The sequence below is a fragment of the Apaloderma vittatum genome, unplaced genomic scaffold, assembly GCF_000703405.1.
Source record: "Apaloderma vittatum isolate BGI_N311 unplaced genomic scaffold, ASM70340v1 scaffold11933, whole genome shotgun sequence".
Classification (NCBI taxonomy): domain Eukaryota; kingdom Metazoa; phylum Chordata; class Aves; order Trogoniformes; family Trogonidae; genus Apaloderma; species Apaloderma vittatum.
This window is the reverse complement of record NW_009706486.1, coordinates 45,221-68,470: the sequence shown is the minus strand read 5'-3', so window position 1 is coordinate 68,470 and position 23,250 is coordinate 45,221. Positions and strand designations below refer to the sequence as shown.

At 36.0% G+C, this 23,250-nt stretch overlaps 1 protein-coding gene across 1 annotated transcript in view; it reads left to right on the top strand.

The window, feature by feature from the left end:
• Positions 1-23,250, top strand: part of HGF (hepatocyte growth factor (hepapoietin A; scatter factor)) — a 47,118-nt gene that overhangs the window by 4,559 nt on the left and 19,309 nt on the right. The window contains exons 2-7 of the mRNA XM_009865815.1: positions 676-788; positions 1,390-1,504; positions 6,190-6,332; positions 7,987-8,107; positions 13,105-13,223; positions 22,454-22,628. Of these exons, the coding sequence (XP_009864117.1) occupies positions 676-788; positions 1,390-1,504; positions 6,190-6,332; positions 7,987-8,107; positions 13,105-13,223; positions 22,454-22,628 (786 nt within the window). The remainder of the gene's footprint in view (positions 1-675; positions 789-1,389; positions 1,505-6,189; positions 6,333-7,986; positions 8,108-13,104; positions 13,224-22,453; positions 22,629-23,250) is intronic.

The window sequence follows — 23,250 nt, the reverse complement described above, 5'->3', positions numbered from 1 at the left end:
TAATTTAAAATATTGAATTTTTTTTCTCTTCTGATTTCTGTTTGTCCTTCTTGCCCCACAGATCTACTCAGTTCAGCACACATTGTACTCTATCCTTGAAAGCAGTTAAAAATAAGAGAAAGATAAAAATCAAAAGTAAAACAAGGATAAATTGTAGGTGCACTATAACAGCTTAGACTATTTGTAAAAATAAAAAATAACCTTGTTAAACAGCTTTGTTGTTCTAGGCAAGAAACAGACTCCTTGACTTTGAATATTCCTCAAGCCGTCGGTGTGAGATGTTAACTATTTCAGAGGCATATTGTAAGCACAGCAAAAAAGATGGTTTAGAGTCTTTCTTTTTTCTTTTTCCCAGAAAGCAGCACAACTGTGGACACAAATTCTGTCTCAGTCACATTTATCTCACTTTTAAAATAAAGATCTTTAATGACAAGGGAACTCTTAGATTAGTGTGAACAACCAAGTTAGTATCTAATGTAATGGCCACATCAATCTAATTTCTTTGTGTCTTTGCTCTTGTCAGCACAGTTGTGGGTTTAAATAGTAATTTGGACTGTTTCTCTGAATTTCCCAGTAAAAATAAATCTGATGTCATTGCATGCTCCTTGGCAGGCCATGTGTCATTATTATAAACCACACAGAGATTTTTTTTTCTCATCCAGAATTTCTTTGCAGGGCCTTTGCTTATGACAGAGTTACAAAACGGTGCCATTGGTTATCCTTCAACAGCTTGACAAATGGTGTGAGAAAGAAGCAAGACCATGCGTTTGATCTGTATGAAAAGAAGGGTAACTGATTTATTTACTGATTTTGTTTTTCCAGCTATGAAAGGGGAAAAAAGCTGAGGTCAGTGACTTTTTGGTCAGTTTCATTTTTTGTAGGAGCATCCTGGATATGAGATGATGTTCTGCATTCTGCAAGTTGCATCCTACAGTTTTACTTGCAAATATCTTGGGTCTGATTTTATGCAAGCTCATCTACAGACTTGCTTTCTCTTAGTTTTCCAATCTACATATTTGCTTATCTACCATCATATGTACTAATCTGAATTTCTACTTCAATTTACTACTTAAAAACTCAGTTGTATGAGTTATTGTTATTGACTTTTATTTATCTCATTAATGAGTGGGGGACTTAAGTTCTCAGACACAGACTTTTGGTCAGTCACACACTTTGGAAACATCTTCAGTAGCTTTCCTTGGGAAGTTAGTGATCAATATTTGGCAAAAAAATAGAAACAGGAATGTGTGAACAATTTAACAATATATTGAATAATTAATTATTTAAACACTATCAAAAATACATAATTTTTTTATGAAAATTGATTATTAGCTCTAATTTTAAATACATTAACCAACTTCATATTTTTCTTCTCTTTTCTTTCCATAGACTATGTCAGGAATTGTATCATTGGAAAAGGAGCTGACTACAAAGGAACAATATCTGTTACCAGAAGTGGTATCCAGTGTCAAGCCTGGAATTCAATGATCCCCCACGAGCACAGGTAAGAGTTCAAGAGCAGAGACAATGGGAATAGTGCCCAGACAGCTTTCATAAAACATGGTTTGACTTATTAGCAGACAAAGAATTTATGAGAAAATCGAGCTTAGACAACCAAATATTTTAGGTGTATTTTTACTTTTCCGTGAATCTGGAGATCTGCCGTTCTCCAGATCCCAGAATATCCTTACCTTCTTGGGCTTTCTCCAAAGAGGTCTCTCCTAATGCCAACCTATGCATCTGGATCTCTTCCTTTCCTGTGTCAGATTTTTTAGCTGTTTATATTCTTTTGATCTCTTAGCTACTGACAGAAAAAAAACATGTGCATAACTTTGGCCTGGAATCTGGAATTTTATTTCTATTTTCTAATTGGCTTCTAGGAAATGGCTATTTTTTAAAAATACATTATTAGAAAAGATAGTAGCCCACCTGTATATTATATATATATGATTATTTTTACTATCTTTTACATCGTTGATATTAATTCACTGTTATCTATTGAATATGCTAAACTCTATAAAGCACATGTAACAAATGCACGGAAAAGACTAAACAGTTTATTGTAATCCTTTCCTTCAGATTGTATGAGCAATAACTAAAGATTGATATAGTAGGTATGGGACTTAACTTTTGAGTTATAGTGAGGAACTGAGGTCATATGTACACCTTGAGAGTAGACTTAGTTCAACTATATTGGCTAAGGAAAAAGAGAAGAAAGCCAAAAGCTGAAGCCAGAAAGAGTAATGGGAAAAAATAGATTCAACCACAACAAACTTTGCTGGAAACTATTAAAAAGACTATGAAGTTCTGGTCTACTCTTTGACCATTTCTCTTTGAACTTTTCTGTATTGACTTTAGCCATTTAGATAGTAAAATCCTAAGAGCCAAAACAAAGTGTTCTCTAATCCATAAGCTACCTATCCACATTGCTGCCTTTTGATCTGGGCTCCCAGCATCAGCACTCCCTCTAGGAGGAACCATGCTGGAGACTACTAGTGAGGAACTGGACTATGTACTGCTAAGTCATGTCCTGACCAAGTCTATCCAGTGTGCAAGATGATATTTTGGAACAACATTAAAAGACAAAGGATACTTGAGTTGTCTGCTCTTATGATGAGTTACAAAGCTGAGCCTCAGGCTTGGACTTGACTGGACTTGGCTGCTTAAAATATAGATGGCAGCATATTGATTTCCAGTGTGGGACTGGACCAATTCTTAGTTGTGGACATATGATAAATAACACTATCTCCCACAGCAATGGCCTCTTGCAACTTGACACCTTGAAGTATACAACCTTCATCTTTCAGAAGTGAAAGAACTCTCAATAAGTACAGCCTAAGCAAGAACGAGCATTAGTTCCACATAATATGCGTGTGACATTATATAACTCAAGTGTCTAGATAGTATATATTATCACTAAATTATATTTTAATACACAAAATGAACAGTTCTATCTAATATATTTGGACAGCTACTCTTCTATGATGAATTTTATGAGAATGACTTTTCTCCTGCCTTGTGCAATAAGCTTAATTTTTAAAAGGTCACTGGATAAATGAGGTGGCTGCATGCTAATTTTGTTTTTCAACATCAGAAAATATGATTTCATCATCAGGGACATGAGGGAGATTAGAAGAAGCAGACAGTAGTGGTGTGTTTGGAACTTATTAGTATGAAAGGCTTAGATTTTGAAGTCAGTTTTTCTCAACATGTGATTATCACAAAGTGCCATTGGAAAATAAATCCCTTTTTCCTATTCAAAGGAGAAATGTACTTTACTGATTTTTCATTATCTTTCTAGAAATAGTTGAAATAACTTCAGACTTTAAACTTGTGCTTGGATTTAACAAATTATATTTTTATTTACTTGTATTCTAGTAGAACATGGAGACTCCCAGCTGAAATCAAGAGTTCCACTATTTTCATCTGCATCTTAATACTGATTACAAGTCTATCTTATTTTTTTCTTTTTTTTTTGTCTAAATGCATAAAGCCAATTCAAAAAAAATTCAGAGAAAAATGGTCAAAGAGTAGACTAATAATTCACAGGCTTTTTGCTGGTTTCCCTGACCTTTTTTGTGGTTGAATCTGTTTTCACCATTACTCTTATTGGCTTCATTGTTTGGCTTTTTATTTTTTCCTTACCTAATATAGCTGAACTAAACCAGCATACAGTTTTAAGAGTGTCTCTATCATCAATTTCTGGGTGGTTCTTTATTGTATCTCGTCTTTTCCTCCCTCAAGAATGTTGCTTCAGCACCTGTTGAATCCATTTAAATATCTGATTCATCTTGAGTTTCTAATGTTATTCAGTTAGATTTCTTTTTTAGGTTCTCACAGTATATCTGATATAGTTTGAAATGCATTTCCCCTATATTTTCCAATGTTTGTAATTTCCAAGCAGAGATTTTGCAGTAGGAAAATTAAAAGATTCTAATATTTGCTGACATACTACATAGAAACACACAGCTTGTAATGTCCTATCAGAAAAGTTTCCCCAGAACTGTCTGTAGCTGAAAAAATATTCATAGATTTGTATTACAAGGCTACAGAGGAAAACAAAAGCAACAGTTTTATAGGCAGCAGTAATGACATAAAAATTTTTCTCTTCAAGTACCAAAAATAAGAAAAGAACTTCTAAGTAATACTTCCACATTGCATTGACTAGAACCACAATGTGATTAACAGAGGTATTTTCCACTTCAGTTAGTTCAAAGACTTCATTAACTGGAATAAAACACGAATAAAATGTCACATTTATTTCTCCCTCAGTTTTTTTTTCTTTTAAATAGTTTTAAATTTGATCATTTTTAACAGAATTTGCCAAGGACAGCAAGAACCATATATTTCTGTTCTACTTTTTATATAAATTAAATCATTGTCTGTGTATAAAGATTGTCTCAAGTACTTAGTTTACTTTTCTAAGCTGTATGAGTCTGCAGTCTTCTAAAAGAAATTAGCTGAGATCTATTGCTTTTCTTCTTCTAGAATATAGATAGATTTGAACTGTCTTGGTGATTAAAATCCACAACAAAACAAAAACAGAACCCAGAAGAAAATCCTAAATAAACACCCAAAATAAAGTATTAGACACACTCAGAATAAAAGGTGCACTTTGCTTTTGTTATGTCCACCAGAAGTTAAATATACTGAAGAAGAAAAAAAAATTTGAACATATCTTAGAAAGCTCAAAAATTAAATCAAATTCTTAAGTTAAATTGCGAGTTTTGTGTGATCCTCTATGTATTTTGCCCAACTTTGCATTTAAAAACAACAAAAAAACTTAATGGAATGGAACATAGCTCTGAATTTAATGTTGTTTTTATTAGCTACACAGATTTTGCTGCTGTCTAAGCATCATTGCAGTGAAACTGGCAGTGAAAAGACACTGTTTTTTTCTGCAATGTGCAGCCTGAGTGTGGTTTGAGTTCTTGCAGTAACATTGAATAGGACAGGCTCTGGGCTGGTCTCCTTTCTGTGAGGTTAGCTATTCACCAGTTTGTGGGAAAAAATAGCTAGCATTACACTTTTGTATAAATTAAATAAATATTTGCCTACATATATCTCTATGTGTCAGTGTGTATGTGAGGGTTTCTCTAGAGGTAAGCACATTATTTTACAGACAGCTAAGAGCACAAAACTTTGACCCTGGAAAGTTTAGAGTTGATAGACTGATCATAAACAGCAAAATCTCATACTGAAAATATATTAGGTAAAAAAATATGACATTACCTTACGTTTCTATAAAATCGCTAAAGATTGTGGTTATTTAGCATTGGCCTGAGAACTCCTAGTCTTAAGGAAAAAATCTGAGGGGGTATTGTTGTTTAATAATCCCTTACAGCAAAAGCAGAAAATCTAATGAAAGAGAGAGCACAGCTTAAGTCAGATAGGTTGCTGTTAAATGATCTAATTTGTACAATAACAATATCATGACTGAGTCTATAAGTAGCAGACCCTAAGGTGACAACAGTGGGGCTTGTGGCAGAACATGAAGCAAGCCAGATAAAGCAGGATCTAGGAAAATTTCTGATGCTGAAATGTGAAGAAGACCATGGTTTCGGGCAGTGAAAGCCTCTCGGCGTGACGCGCCTCGCCACTCGGTCATGCTCACACACTCCTGATGCTCAGTTCTAGCCCAGGATGGGAAGAGGTTTCTCTGCTTGTGGGCTTTTTGTAGTAGGTGCACACTTAGCCCAATTGGACCTGCTGTATGTGTACAAAACGCATAAGAAAGGCAGATCTGACATGTCTATGGTCCCAGTGAGTTTCACCCCTTTGTACTGAATACATTTGTCCCCCTTGCCCAAGAGTCTTCCACCATTGTGTGAGTAGTCACAAGCTCATGAAGCAGAACATGGAGAGCACTGGCAGGGAGTCTGCTGCTGCCTCCAGCTCTGAAGCAGATAGTTGTCTCCGGACAACTGACCCAAGGGACAGAAGTAAAACTTGCTAGAGCGAGTTATGGGCTAGACAAATTGTCCCAGATTTAGGCCATTGATTGAGTAATCCCGACCGACGATGTGTATTTGAGTATGGACAGATATTTGGGTGTGTGCATTTGTGTAGGCAGGGTGGAGGGAGAAGGAAACAGAAATGGGATTGTTTCTAACTGTTTGCTAAAAATTGTATGATTAACACCAAACTTTGCATGCTCTTATACTGTAATGATTGTCATTTTAAAACTAGCTTTTTGCCTTCGAGCTATCGGGGTAAAGACCTGCGGGAAAATTACTGCCGAAACCCCCGAGGGGAAGAGGGAGGGCCATGGTGTTTCACCACCAGCCCAGAGACCCGCCATGAAGTCTGCGACATCCCTCTCTGCTCACAAGGTAACCAGGCGCAGCTGCACAGAAAATTGCCATTTCTCTGCTGGCAGCAGTTTCAGTGACACTTGCTCATAGACTTTGGAGGAAGAACAGGTGATTTCTCAGCAAGAATGAGGCAAGAAAAATGGTTAGAGAAAGAGGAGATCTTGTTAGATTCCAGTACTCAAAAGACTTGAACAAGATTTCAGGCTCAGCAGCTTTTTTTCAGGTCATGAAGGAGCTGGAACAATGAAGTTGTGCTGATGGCACAAATGTGACCCTTTTCACACTTGTCCAGTCCATAGTGAATCCATTAACAATTTCAGTACTACTGCATGACAAAATCATCTAATGTTATTGCAGGGTAAAATCAACTTTTCTCTTTTTGATGAAAATCTTGATACTGAATTACAGGATGAAAGCTAAATATAAGTTTGCATTTTGCTTTTCAAGTGAAAAGTATAAGTAAAACATTTTATAAATCCAATCTCATCTAACATTCAAGTCAGAGAATTTGAAAGACACTTCATGTGAACCATTACATTTGTTGATTTTTAAGTTCCGTTAACCTCCAGACTAAGCTCTTATATCTTTCTAATCAGCCAATTCAGTTCCAGTCAATCAACCCATTTAAATTCTCAAGATAGGATGCCTTTAATTTTCTTGCTAATGTGCCATGTACAGTAGCTATGCAGTGGTGAGGGGAAGAAAAGAGAGAGGGAGGGAGGGAGGAAGAGGGGGCAGAAGAGAATGATTTACAAAGAGCTCAAAAATCTATTAAAAGCTAAAATTTAAAGATCAATTTAAGTGAGCTTCAAATGGGAGAAGACCTGGAGCTCGCTGCAGGATAAAGACTTTGGTAGCGGATGTTTTGACTGAAGAGTGAGATCTGTAATTGCATAAATTAGTATTTTACTAAGTGATACTTTGTTACAATTGCTCTAATTAGGGGGCACTTGAGAAATGTGTCTATAGCTAATTATCATGAATTTATTTTCTATTTTAAGATTTCTCTTTCTAATTCTAAATTATGAAGCATATTTTACTCAACAGTGATTTCAGATCCCTTTGGTAACTTTTTCCCACCATTCCTCCACCCCCCACTTTCCCAAACCAGGCCTGAAAATGTATCATAGTTTAAGCTGCCAAAAAGAATTACTAAAGAAAAGAAACAGTATCATATGTAGCTGAAAGTGCTGGGAATTTAAAGAAACAATCTGTACTCCCTGAAATTGTGTTTCATCCATTATTCTGAACTTAAATGTGGCTTGTTATTATACTATGACTTAGAATGATTTAGAATAATAAATGTTACTTAATTAGAAAATATCACCTCTAGAAAATGCTCCTTCCTTATATGTGTCTTTTTCTCTGTTACTAACCATAGTGAAGGTTAAAAGTCTTCTAGACTGCTTCTAGCAGCTCACACTTACCTGCCTCGAAACCCTAAGTGTCCTACAAAGTGTTACCAAATGTAAGCGTCTGGATTAGATTTAAGAAAGAGATGCAATCCTATTCCAAAGGACATTTCCCATACCCGCCTAACTATAAGATATACGTCTTTTTATACCTCTCTAGGTTGGTTTCAATTTATATTAGGGATACGATATAATTTTTTAAAATGTTTTGTGTGCTACAATCAGCATAATACATGACTAATGCATATTTTTTTTCCTAGTTGAGTGCATGACCTGCAATGGAGAGAGTTACAGAGGGCCAATGGATCACACTGAGTCAGGCAAGGAGTGTCAGCGCTGGGATCTTCAGAGACCACACAAGCACAAATTTCGTCCCGAGAGGTAACTTCTCATTCCTGCCAAGCAAATCTGTGTGGCTACAGTCTGAAAATTACACAGGTTGTAAAACCAGTGGGATAAAATCTGAAGCAATTGAACTGAAATTTACGGTATTCACTGGTTTAGGCTTCTGATCCATGGTCTGTGGAGGTTGGCTACCATCACGATGGGGACTAGAGGCTGTTTTGTGGCTACAGTTGTGGCTACATTCCATGGCTGTACAGTGCAGTGATGTACATGTGCTGCATTAATTGATAAAAATTTTCTCCCTAGCTTCATTGACAGTACAAAATTAACCTCCGAATGTTTCCGTATATGTTGTGATACAGCTTTGGTCAGATTAAAATACCTTGATCACGGGGTAAATAATGAATAAAAGTCTTAATTTTTGAGTTTTTAACACAATTAGTGAATACAAACATGCAACATTGTCAAGTCAGAGACTGCTCCTTGTCTGAAATTTTAAATGGCTTTGAAGTTGTAAAGAGTCTTCTCTTGTATTCAGGTTTATGTATCCATTTTTTTGACAAAAAATATTTACTCAGTATGTGTAGGGTTTTTTTTCAGCCTGGAAAAGGAGTCTATCGTTCTGTTTAGCATTTTATGCGCACGGAATTATGTTTTAGATATTTTCCTTTCTTTCATTTTGGTATAGATGCATACTGCCAGAAGAGGAGTCAGAAATAGTATTACAAATTGACTCCATATTAGGGTTTGTCCTAGAGGGTAAAATCCACCTGACCACACAGGATCATCTATAAGACACCCTTTTGAAAGGATTTTGTGTGGAGGATTAGGCTGCACAGGCGGTCCTTTGCATTTCTCTTAAACTGGACTAAGGTTTCATTTTAGTTTTACTCTAGATTTAGAATTAATCTTAGAATTGTTCAAGGTTGGAAAAGACCCTTGAGATCAAGTCCAACCATTGCTGTGGTCCAAGTGCAGGACCTGGCACTTGGCCTTGTTGAAGCTTATACCATTAACATTGACCCATCAATCCAATGTGTCCAAGTCTCTCTGTAGAGCCTCCCTACCCTCATGCAGATCAACTCACACCTAACCTGGTGTCGTCTACAAAATTACTGACGATGCACACTATATATTTATCAAGATCATCAATAAAGGTGTTAAACTTCATCTATAAAATGGATTGTATAAACTTAAACTGCCAGAGGAAGACTACAAGAATCAACAAACTGAAAATGAAACCTTCCACTGAATGTATCTTTATATATGTTGAAATGTTCCACTAGATACAGCATCATTTTTATTCTCAGAAACACGAGTATTTGTAGATTTTAGAAAGAGTGATTATTCAGCAAAACGTCAAGGACCTGCAGTTCTGGAGTTTATGTTTCCTTTTGGCTCAGAAGCTTCATAAATAATGGCAGACTCTCCCATAGTTCTGGTATAATAAATATTTCATATTAGCAGACTGGGACTAAAGATTATCCGTTTCTGAGTTTTGCTGTGCACTTGCTGTGCATTCTGGAATAAGTCACAGCAAGAGTTTTGTTCCTTGGGAGTGAAACATTTATAGAACTTCTGGCTACAAACAATAATAATTTTACAGTCAGGAGGAAATGTCTTTTTTCTGTCAATTTTGGACTGTTTGCAAAATGACTTCAGACTAACTGCAGTCTTATGAATGATTGCCTTCCTCCTTGACAGATTTCCTTCAGAAAATGTCTTCCTGAGAGTTTTTAGTCTCTAATAAAAATGCTTTTTTAATAAAAAATGACCCATCTAGATTCAACTGATTTGCACGTGCTTTCAGTAGGTTAACTGGGGTCCAACTACATTTCTAATATACTGATGTTAATCAGCTTAATGGAATGGTCACTAAGAGTAGTGACAATTATATTTTGATTACACTAGCTTTTAAAAATGTTGTGGGCTTTGGTTTGTTTGCTTTGATTTTTATAGTTATTTAAGTTGAAAATAACATAGAAGGTCTGGAATGAATGATCCATTAAAATATAGCAATCTCTAGAGAGGCTTATACTATGCCATCTAGGGATAATATGAATAATCTTGAAATCAGGAAGGACCAGCTGGACAGAACTGAATTTGTTTTTATTTATGGATTCATATGTTGCAGTGTCTAAGAAAGAGAGGTAAAACTAGGAAACTTTTCAAAGGCTTGAGTCAACCTGCTATTGAACAGTGCCTTCAGCTCAGAGTGAATACATTTAACTTTTCCTTTTTGGCACCTCAAGGAATTGTTCCACATTCACTTCCTTCAGAGGTCAGTTACTGAAGAGACTTGTTAATCCCCTCAAACAGCTCTGGCATGACCCATTTTTAGCAATTAGTGGATGCAGAGTTATATTCTGAAGCTCCAATTCTCTTGTGTACTACTCATGGGCAGGATTATGCCTCAGTATGGAAGAAAGACCATTGAGATTAATGACTTAGATAGTTGTAGAGCAGCATAAAGAAGCAACTATTTTCGCCTCTTCTGCTCATATTCCTTGCTCAAAATCAAATAAGTTGTGAATATAGGTACTTAGTGTATGGAGGAAAGTAAGGTTGAAGTGCAGTGTGAATCGAAGAACTACAATTATATTTTTGTTTAAATACTCTGGGTTATATCTCTTTTACAAAAATTTACTTTGTACAAAATCCATTCCTGCATCTCTTTTAAAACAAAAAAGAACAGGAAAATATATATTGTTGAAGAGTTTTCGACAATTTCAGTTTAATTCCAGCAGAGCTAGACATCAACTTCTGTCTCCTAAAGAGAATAAATCTTCTCTTCATCTAACACTCCTTCCCCGCCCACCTTAGAAACTGAGAAAAAGTCTTGATTTTGACACCAGATGTGTCTCAATGCTCGATGCTCCATTTCAATTTTATCAGTGAAGTACAGCTACTGCAGTTTTAAGGGGAAGGGAAAAAAAATAAATCTATAGGGTTCTGAAAGATCTTGGAAACCTCGAGCTCTTTCTTGGGTCTAAGCAAGGGGTCTGTGCCCAAGTGTACTGGTGAAAAAGGACTAGGTAGAGCAAAGGGACAAGCTCCAGTGAATCCCCTACACTCTCACTGCAGAATTGTGTGGAACAGTTTGAGGGCCTGTTGTTTCTCTTATCCTTATTATTTGTGTCTTAAAAATGTTACTGGGCCTTTTCTATAGAAACTGCTGGATATGAAGGAAGGCCTGAATACTGTGGGAAGAACCAGTGACTGGGAAGGCTGTTATTGCTCTAGGAAAGGACACATAGATATAGTAGGTGGAAAGATACAACTCATGGACATTATTCCACCCCAAAAAGACACTCAAACTTGATCCTGGAAGAACTGTTGTATCTCTAATCACATTTTTGTTAGTGAATATTACATTTTTTGCATACTGTGGGAATATACCATAAAATATTAGGAAGGATAGAGCATTCAGTGTCTTGAAAGACACTTGCCTTCTAGAGAGTGGATCCTTTATATCTCTGGTTGTTTTGAATGATTTTTGGGAGCTATGCACGTAGTCACCTTGTCACTCCTGGACTCACTTGGTTCCTGGGTATTGCTGTGGATTCTCCATTGCTACATGACATACAGCATGTGCTGCCATCATCAGAGATCATCACTGTACCTACTGGGTGGCCAAAGCCGTCTCATTTGCTACTATATAATTAGGTCATTAAGTTTTTTTCTTGTGATATCCTTAGACACAATTTGTTCCTTTACACTTTATGTTCTACCTAGCAGAAAACAGGATACTGAAGCTAGACCTGAAACTACCACATTCTTGACTGCCCTTGAATTCTCAGTGTTGTGCAGTTTCTTCTTGGTGATTTCAGTGGTATTTGTGTGATTGTTTGTTTGTCTGTTTGTTTGACTTCTACTTAAATCCTGCCCCTGTCCCTTGTACAGATCATAGAATCATAGAATGGCCTAGGCTGGAAGGGACCTTAGAGATCATTTAATCCAACCTCCCTGTCGTGGGCAGGGACACCTCTCAACTAGATCAGGGAAGATGATTTTTCCCAAGGAACAGGGAGATCAAGCTGCAAATATAGGAGTCAAAAATAGTATGATTATTTGATAGAAAAAGCATCCTCGCAATAACACAGGCTTGTAAATCATATTTTCCGCTACTTATGTGAAGCACATCTGCTTGCAGTTGTAAATGGGTTCAGGTTCCCAGGTAGTTAACTTTATTGTTCTCTTACATAGTTTTCATGTTTCCCTCAGGGGTAAATCTACTTTTTGTTTCTTTTACAAACATGTTTCAATAAAATGAAAACCAAGACAATTTGTATTCACTGTAGGAAAAGAAAAAAAAAAAAGCATTTATCTCCTTCTCTTTTAGATGTTAATACAGCACATTTACACAAAAAGAACCTCCTTATCTTGAATATCTTCCTTTTTCAAAGATGGCAGTAGGTACATGGAAACAATTAAATGGCACAATAGTTTCAAATCTTAATGAGATAAAGTGAGGCAGAACTTAATTCCTTATTTTCTTTTTTTTTCCACAATGCTTGAAATGAGGGCATGACCTAGAATGAGGTCTATTACAAAAACAGAGCTATCATTAGTAAAATAACTATTCAAAATAGCTTCCAGTTTGAACCCAGGGCTCTTGCACTGAAGAACCTGTTTTCTTAATGAGTCTGGCATGCCAGGCAGTGTTTATATAATCCACACTTAATTGGACTGTTTTAAAAAAATGAGTGGCTTTAGAGTCTGGTCATCAGTTGATGGACACAAGAGCAAGAGTTTACCAATTAGCAGAGTTACCCCATCCGGCATCCTGTGCGTTAGCACAGCAGGGAATCCCCTCAGTGGAGGTCTGATTCTGCTGCATATTTGCAAAGAGGTTTTATGTTATTAACTTTCTAATAATGTTAAAAGAATATCTGCATCCACCCTACAGGATCAGACCCAGAGTTAATGGCAACAGGTTCTTATTTGCCTCTGCAGAAGACTGTCCTTTAAGTACCTTGTTCAAGCCTGTGCCAGGAAGACTTCCCTGACACGTTTCTTGTTGTGGTTTGCAGATATCCTGACAAGGGCTTTGATGATAATTATTGCCGCAATCCTGATGGCAAGCTGAGACCATGGTGCTACACTCTTGACCCTAACACCCCCTGGGAGTTCTGTGCAATTAAAACGTGTGGTGAGTTCAAGCAAAATTTATTACTTCCTTTTCCTTTCCAAAATCTGAACAGAGATAATTCAAGAAACATAGGTCCACAGCTAGTTCATTCATTGCACTTCACTGACTTTTAAAACATAGTTTTCCAAGATGATCTGCTATGAAGATACTGTATTTAATCTGAACAAGAAATAAGAGAGTTGCATGTTACTTAGCACTAGAATGTGCGTATAACTTGTGCACAGGAAATTGCATTAAATTGTAGGAAAATCAAGAACTAGAAAAGTGAGGCAATGTCATCATGCGGATCTCATGTACAGTACAAGTTTGGCCATGCTGGACACCTGCATTACAGTTTGGGAGTAGGTACATACACACTTTAACTACTCAGCCTTGTGCTGAAGACAATTATTAATTTCCTCGTGGGTTTCTCTGTGATATTCAGTCCTTCAGTAACAAAACATCCCACAGGCAATTAATTTGTTTCCATACATCAACTACAAGATGGTGACTTTTGTTGTCCTGGATTTACAGACAGGGAATTGAATCAAAGTAACATTAAGGTATACAGATATTGGATGTCCACTCTGAGATGCTTCAGCTCAGAATTTTCAGAGCATTCTGTAGCATGTTCTATCTTCAAAGCCCAAATCCTCCTGACTTTGGTGGTGTCTTTGACAGGTCTGTTCTACTGATAATTAGATGTTTTATATGAGAAGTACAGGGACAATGAGGAACATAAAACTATTTGACCTCCCTTGAAAACCTGTGCAAAATATTTTTTCTACATTTTTGTGGTAATGCTGGTAATGCAGATGGCAGAATTAAGTTTTTTTGGGGCATACTTTAATCAGGACATCAAGATCTGCGTCCCTGAAATTCTTTACCTCATTCACAGCTTGTGAGATCTACAGGCAGTAGCCTCCTCTCTTATCTCCCATATTTCACATTGCCAGATTTGAGGTCCAGTTTTTGTCCTCAGTGAATTCACAATGTGTGAAATAATCAATTCAGAAACATGATATTAAAGTCAGTCTTATAATACCTGGGATATTATTTTTTTTTAATTCACTTTACTCGCAACACTTTGTTTATGCCATTTTGGGAATAAAGGCCATTTCTGAAAGCAATGCATGACTTTAACTTAACACATGCTGTAGAAGCTTACTAGTTTCATGTGTCCCAGCTCTGTGGCAGAGCTTCCAGGAATACAGGCAGAAAAGGGAAAACACTTTTTTTTTTGTTGGTTTGTTTGTTTTTTTTCTGTGAAGTAGAGGCAAAGAGAAGCTTCTAAAACTCTTTAGTGAAACTCAATGTCATGTTAGCTCATGAGAAAGTCAGTTTCTCTTAGATCAGTAGTTTCAGAAACTCTAATTTCCTTTACTGTCCTGCTTCAATGTTGACCAAAATAAAGCATTAAAAAAAATAATCCTTGAAACCAGAGACTCTGCTTTTCATTTAGCTCTAAGTGTAACTTCAGTAGGCTTATGTCATTGTAAAAATCATTTGTCTCTTTTAGGAGAAAGATAGAAGAAGATAATAGATTCTATTTAAAACAAAAAAAAACAAAAATAAAGCTCACCTGAGACTAGATTTACACGAAAATTCAATAAAGGAGGGGTGGGGAAATAACAAGAAGAAAATGAGTGCTTTTTCATGACTGTTTAATTTTCAATGCTCTCTGTATTTTGTTGTTATATAAACCAAGATAAACCATTACTTGGGTATTTGAAATACAGATAAAACAGAAATAATAGTGGAGCTTAAATAAGTCTATTTCTATAATGTAATCCTGTAGTTTCTTCTGTAATGTTAGCATATATATAAATACTGGGACACAGGGGAGAGAAGAAGGAATGGCTCTGGCACAAATCCTTACATGTGAGCAGTTGTTACCTGAAGGGGGGAGGATGGGATTCTTCATCTTCACTTAGAACTCTTACCAAACCAAATTATGCCATATTTTCTGCCTCCACCAGCAATAGTTCAGAATTTTCTCTCCTTGCTTGTTCTTGGCTTAGGACAGTGTAATGTCTTGGAGTGTCAATAACTTCTTATCAATTGGTCAGTTGTTTGCAAATTCAGTAAGAATACTCTTAATGTCCTCCTGATGTCAAGTATTTGAGCTTACTCTGCACGGTCATTGTAAAATCAGCATAAGGTAGTTAAAGTCAGCAAAATTGCTCCACTGTAAAAAAGTAAGGTTAATTTATTCCTTCGGGCCATGTATGTAATCAGGTTCTCCAGAGTCAGAAGAAACCTAACAGGACCTACTTCTTTTGTGTCAGGCATCCATTAGTTCACACCCATGTTGAAAGTCTTGTTTGTGAACTACAGTACCAATTCATGTAACTGTATCTGGAGTCATTCATAATCTTTGATAGAGGCAAAGTTCAATCTTTCTCCATTGTGAACACCGTCTGGCTTAGCTCTGTAACTGAATTGTCTTTCCAGTATTTTAGTTAATTCATTGAGTTATGGATGGTTGTTGTTTTAGATTTTTAGTTTGTGCTTTCTTTGCTGTTGCTTTTTTTTGTTTGTTTTACTTAAACCAGACTTCCTATATTTCTCTAATTATTAGATAATAGATGACTCATTTGTAGCACACTAGATCTGTGGGGTTTTTTCCCCTGGTAGAAATCTTTTTATTACGAAAAAAAATATTCCTAAGTTACAGCTGACTGTTTCACAAAAGCAACTTTTATAAACCTTTATCCTTTGGCATTTCCTGAGCTGATGTGTCAGTGTTCTGAGGATTCACATCTGGCTTTCTTGGTCACGTAAGCTTACAGTCCATGCAATTTTGAGTATCTGCAGTCTGGCCTAAGCTTTATAAAATAATTGGTTGGGAGATCTCCTGCAAACTACTATAATGTCACTTTTGTCTACCCAAGTCACAATCAGAGTCCTGAAAAAAAAATGTAATTATCAAAATTAAATTTTAAAAGCCCGCAATATAATTATTTTAATGTTGTGATGAAAGCCTTTTGTCTTATTTCTAGGAAAAATTCTCTCTTTCATCTTCAATTAGAAAGTATATTAAGCTCAGTGAAAATTTCACATGCAAAACTCTTTTCACTGCAGAAAACTGTAGATGTTTGGAAATTACTGAAGCAATCTATATGAGGAAGAATACAAAAGTAGTGATCTTGAAAGTGCTTAATCCAGTAGATACTTTCAAAGAATGTTTAGCACAGGCATATGACATCTCCCTCTGCACAAGAAGTAATGCTGCTCAGTGCCTTCCTTTATAATCCAAACAGGGATTTCTTTTTGCTGATATCGTTATATCACCAGCTTGCTGACCAGAATACCAGCACGAAGCCCTGTTTTCAATTTTCTGTCTTTCTTGAGGCACATAGAAAAACTGTTTTCCCACCTCCTAGCAGGGAGCCCAAAACACTAGGCCGTTCTGGGTTTCAGTGGCTGCTCCATTTTCTGAAGCTGTGGCAGTGAGCAATCGCAGTACTCTAAAAAGAGAACATCATGAGTTATATATTTTTATAACTTTGTGGTTTGGATTCTCACACAGGTTTTCAATTCCTATGCTGAGGATTGTTTATATATTTTACAAAAAACACTAATTAGAAAAAAGGTTTTGCAAATCTAAGTCCTTGGACCACATACAAAAACGTAGGTGTCCTCTCTTTGGGGGAGTGACCACAAGGCAGCATGCTGCTTGTGGCTTTTGCTACATGTCATGAGTGCTAGCATCCTCTATAGCCAAAATGCTGACAACAGCTCATATACAAAATTTTCGGCAAAAAAGTCAGTGGAAGGAAGCATTCAGAAAATAAATATGTTTTTAAGACTGAAGAGACAGGAGGGCATTGTAACTTTATTTCCAAGCACAGAAGGAAGCATAAAACAATGTGGCTTACAGCCAGGGCTGTGAGAAAGAGATGACAGGAGCAATTAGGGATTAGAGATGGATCAAGCTGCAAAAATTGGATCTGGATTAAGACTTCAGGGACCTCAGGACTAGTTTGAAGTTGCTCACATATGTGTCTGTGGTTTTGGCTTGAGACAATTTTTAGTTAGAAGAGAGGATAAAAGGACAACTATAACAGCAATAAAGAAGTGTAGAGTGAAATGAAGAAATGGAAGCAGTGACAACAAATATGAAAAAAGAAAATGACTATTACTTTGGCATGAATGAGAACATGGACTATGGGGAAGACAGGAGAAGGGAGCTAATGCTGCTTTTAAAAAAGAAAAAGAGAGCTGCACTTCTGTGGGTGAGTTATAGGACTATCAGAGAGGTGCTGAGGACAGAAGTTAAGCAATGTATGTCAGTCAGCTGCAGAACTACATGGAGTTATTCCGGTAAAGACGGTGTTTTGTTGTTGCTTTCCTGATCTTCACCCACCTTGTCTGATTTTACCATGCATTTAGCCTTTGCTCTGAGTACTCACGGGCAATAGGCCGGGGTGGCTGGAGCCTGACAAGCCCTGAGAGAATTCAATAAAGGTCTGGGTTTGACAGTGAAGAATAAGTAAGGAAAACACAAAATCAAGAATCTAGGTGTAAAATGAAGCATTGCAGTGTGCCTATAACTTTTGGGAAGGCAAAGAATCACCAATATTAGATTACTCATTCTCTGGAACAGAGATTTCCACTGCCTATCTGAATGCTAAATTCCGATTAAAGTGTTATTTACTGAATCACAGTATGTAAACAAATAAAAGTAACACTCAGTTAAAGCTTAATATTTATGTAAGATAAAGATGTTTATAGAAGGACTGCAGTGAAAAGAGACTGATCTTTAGTTTTTAAAGTATTACCTTCCACCTTGCTTCACATGGAGGCATAGCAGAGGTCCAGCATCCATATGAATGTGTCGACTTAATCTTTTAAAATTTAATCTGCATTTGGCTCAATCTGCATAGGTTTAGTCTACATTTCCATAAAAATAGATTCTTCTCAGATCATTTTCATCATTTCTATGATAGTTTCAAAAATGATGTTTAAGAGCTCTGAACCTGGAGACATCCAGACTATTTTCCTTAAAAAAAAAAAAAACTAAACTAAAAATTGTTTGGATTTAAAGCCTAGTTGTATGTACTGGAAAACCCCAGAAAGATCTCTATGTATGGACTGTGGGTGTACAGGTGTTAGATGACAATTAGTTCTTTGGGATTCTGATTCTTGAGCTTGGGTCTAATTATTTCTTCATTTTCTTATATGTTCTTACTAAAAAAAAAAAGTTTCTTACTGACATTTGGGGAATTGTATGGATTATGTTTAATGAGGATTTTATTGCATTTAAAACTCTTTACTGGGTTAAACACCTCTTACTGTTTAAAATGTATTTTTAAAAATCTTTTGTTACAAATTAGGGCACATTGTCTTTCTGTAGACTGACACACTAGGAAAGATATTGCAACAATACAAGCAAAAGTATGAATTTGCCTGATGAAGTAATTTAGGACTCTGTCTCTTTCCCAACTATGTTTTTTTTTCCTGAAAATACATATAAAGTATTACCATGAAAGAACATGAATACTCCACCAAAGTCCCTACCTTTTTAAGTCAGTAGGAGTTTCACCAGTGACCTAAAATTTGTGCAGGATTTTCTTCTGGGTCATTGGGATTAAGGACAGAAATAGTACTCTGTTACTCCAGCTTTAGAATGACTCAAGACCCCTGCTGATTCCCTCACGCTGACATTACTGTAAGAACCAGAACTACAAGACTATCTGTGGCTTTACAGATGAAGCTCTGCATAATGTTTCATCTCTTTACTTAAGCATCTATGAATGTATGAGCTAGTCCTTACTAATGAAGTACCAAAATAAGGAGGCTTTTATGGAAGACAGGAAACACTTGCATTATTGCACTTCCGATGGTGATTTCAGAGTGAACAAATAAAGGTGGAAATACTACTAAAAGGAAATTATCAAGTAGCTGTCTGAATTATATGGTTAACTTGAGTCTTTCAGAAAACAAAAAGAAAAAAAAGCCACAACAAAGTTCAAAAGTAGCAAAGTGCTGCTGTACAGTTACCAAGTCCTTTAATTCATAATGCAGTTTCATACATGAATAAGAAGTGACATTTAACTATAAAACATAAATAGTAGTCTTTTAAAAGATATTTAATGTGATCCTTATTTAACTGTACTTTTTATCTCACTTCAGAACTATAAAAGCTAAACTGGAACAAAAAAAAAGGGTAATTCTAGTATGAAATTAAAGTATTTGCCTGTGTAGTAAGAATTGCTTATTGAATTTAAATTAATCTTCTAATTTAATTAGTAATATCTTTCTCGTTGCAACAAACCCCTGGAGCTGCAGATCTTAATTTATATTTTAGCAGAATTACTGGGATAAGGATGAATGTGGTTATGGGACTATTTCAGCACTGCTGAATGCTGATGACTATTTAAGCTGTAGGCTGAGCCAACCTGGGCACTTCTTAAATTATGGTAACCGCATTATAGTCTGCAGAGCACGTCTGTAATGCCTGGTGAGGCAGGTGCATGTTCCTATGCACACCCAGCCCACCTCTCATTAATATGAACAGGGAGACTGTTGCCATCATGTCTGTTTGTGGAAATCACCAGTTGAATGATTTCTTAAGCCATTTTTTATATTTTTTGAGCTTTCTGTGAGACTCAGCAGCCAGAATGGGAGGGGTTTCTCCTGAGGGCACAAATCCTCAGAATTTCAGAATTAAATTTCAGAAGCATTTTAGAGTCTCAATCTTCATGTTTGAAACTTAGAAATACATAAGAAATTCAGGTGGTATAGCAAGAAGAGTTTGTGGACCTTTCAGAAAGAAAGAATTATTTTATTAATTCAAATAAAAATATTTTGCTGATCCTCTTCATCACTACGTTCTTACCAAGAGCTGCAATTAAGTAGTAGTAGCAGATAATCTATTACACATTGCAGATTTTGAAATAATTTCCATTTTAGCCAGTAGTGGCTTAGCTGCGCAAATATCCATGACAATATGACAGTTAAGTTTGTCAGTTTCTTTTAAAGAAGACATTTTGACTTACTGTAAAATCTAGTCTATGGATAGAGATCACTGTCCAGACACATAAGCATATGGTTTAGCAAGGAGCTGTGTATCTGTAGATTGTAAGGGAATACTATACAAAATGACCCTATGGCCTTGCTTAAGGCAATTGATGGATTAGTTATTACATTTCAGGCATGTGATTCTCAAAAAAAACCCCCCCACAATGGTACAAATCCACCAATCTAATTACTTTTTCCCTAGTGTGGCTGAGTATGGAGTAGATTCACTATGCAGTTCAATTACAGTTGAAATATTAACTTGTATATAAGTAAGGTCTTTGTAATAGCTCGTGTTAGGTTGAATTTTTATGCATTATTACTATTATTTAAGAAGAATTTTTTGCTAGAGATATATATTTGTAATTTATTAATTTAATTAGGAAATTTTATGCAGCCAGAATGTCATATGTATGCTGAAATACACCATAGTAGGTAACCATTTTTTTGCCAAATTATGCACCATATCTTTTTAATTAGTAAAAAAAGCGTTGTATATATATTTTTTTAAAGACTAATATGCTTTCGAATGTGGCAGAGCGATGTTCAGTATAATCAGCTTAGGAGATATTTTTGAATATAATTCCAGTTTGTTTTCATATATTAGTTATGATGAAAAACTGAAATATACCTCTATGTGTTTCTACTAGAAGTAGGAATTTGTCTTTTTGTTGTCAAATTACTTAAAAAATGAGTAATAATGATTAAAAATATAGTCACTAGTTGCAAGCTTGTTTGATGAATCTACTAGAAAGGGCATGTTTGTAAGCGTACACAAACTTGCTTGTGATACTTAGAGTGCTGATTTTGGAATGAGCTTGGAATTCACAATTCCACTGAAACGGGACAACCTTTGCAGACAAAGTGCCTTGGAAAAGAAGGACAGGAAATTAATTTGACCATGAAACACTGATGTAAAAGCATCGACCAGATTAAGAGAAAAAGGGGAATTTTCTCCAGCATGGGGAAATGTATAATTCAGCTGCACAACTTGATGTTATGATCTGACAGGGAAGTGATCTTTAACATAGAAGATTAGACAGCAAATCAGCCAAACCCATCTGTTACGACATTTGGTTTCCTTGAGATCTGAATTCTCTGCAAGTTCATAGAACTGACTTGAGATACCAGGAATGAACTATATTATGAGTAATACACAAATATTATTCTAATCACTGAACCATTTGAAGAGAACTAATTTTAAAAGTTTATTATCCTGCTTACAGCTGACAACTAATACATTTAATGTAATTAATAAAATTAGTCTTGTGAACAAAAGTAATTACTAACAAATGGACAGTTACTTACAAAAATATTATGTTGGGAACTTTTAGGGACATTTTAGTAATGTTACTGTAGTGTATTTAGTTTTGTACTACTTTGTATATCTGATGCAATATCTGTGTCATTAATTCGTAATTAAGAAAATTGCATAAGAAATAAAAAGTGACTTTCAAGTTATGTGCATGAGTCATTTCAAAAACCACTGTTTTTCTGAATTTAGTTCAAGACAGCCCACACCAGGGTGAATGCAGAGTATATCAACATCTGTAAAAGATCTTGAGTTTGATGAATTTGTTAGTCTTGAAAACATTTGTCTCTCTGTAGAGAATACTGATCTTTGATTTCTAAAAGCTGGGGGAGGGGGTTGCATGATTTTTTTTCTCTCCAACTGTATGAGGCACATTACTTAATAATAGGATTTATCTTTTTTTTTTTTTAATCTGCATCTTTTCTTCCTGTGACTTGATATTTTGTGAATTCTTTGGGAATAAAAAATGAGTTTTAATCCTGCAAATATGTATTACAGAATCACACAGAATAGCAGAATTAACATGTTTAACAATGTGCACATGGGTGGTCACTCAGTTTTGTAAAGCTAAGCAAATGAGAAAATATTTGCTAAACTGGGAAAAGTAACCAAGAATACCTCCTGACCCTCAATGATACAGCATAGGCCAGGTGTCTCACTAAACAAAAACTCTTAATTGTTGCAGATATTTTATCTAAAAGTGGATAAACTAGAATAAGCTCTAATACCTATTCTGAATTCATGGATGTTGTGAATGTGATGAGGAGAAAATTATTCTTTAAAAGACATCAGGTTGGCAATCTCAACAAAGAACTCCAATTATCACAATTTGAACTGAAATGTAGAGTTCTAACCTGACATCCTGAGCCAGGCTCTTTTAAGTAAATGAAACAGTATTTCTTCTCTGGGTCTGCAGATGAAAGCACCATGAACAGCACAGAGGCAGCAGCTGAGACCTCAACCTGCATTCAGGGACAGGGTGAGGGTTACCGTGGCACGGTCAACACCATATGGAGTGGAATCCAGTGCCAGCGGTGGGACTCCCAGTTTCCTCACCAGCACAACATCACTCCCGAGAACTTCAAGTGCAAGTAAGTAGAGACGTGTGCTTATTAGTGCAGTGGGAAAAGAGCTTAGTTTTCAGATGTTTAGAAGTTCATGGCACTGAAGTGGACCATAAGATCCTTGTCGCTGCTCTGTGACCTCATGCATATGCTCTACTCGCTGATGCTGAAAACCATTTAAACGTGGGAAAATCAGCTCTTCAGATCTCAAATAATTAGTTATAGATTAACATGTGTGAAACTGTAAGGTTTTTTATGAGTTTTTCTTCAAGCATGTATTTGCCAGTTTAATTAATTGTGAAGTGCATGGATGTTTGCCAGACTGAGACCTGAATTCCAATAGTGCTGGTACTTTACTATTTCTGTTTCATGAAAGTAAGTACTTGTATGCAGTTTGGTTACTGACTTTAACTTTATGTCTTAAAAGTTACCTCAGTGTAATCTCCCTGGCAATACTTGATATTTATTGTATTCCATAACACCTCTTTTATCTTCTGTCTTTTTAATACTTTTACTGTCTCATTAATAAATTTACTTGCATGAAGAGGACTGCTTTTACTCAAAGAACCACTAGTCATCTCACTTTTTTGTACAGTTCATAAACTCCCAGAATGTGAATAATCTCCTTATAATAGGTCATTACCTTAGC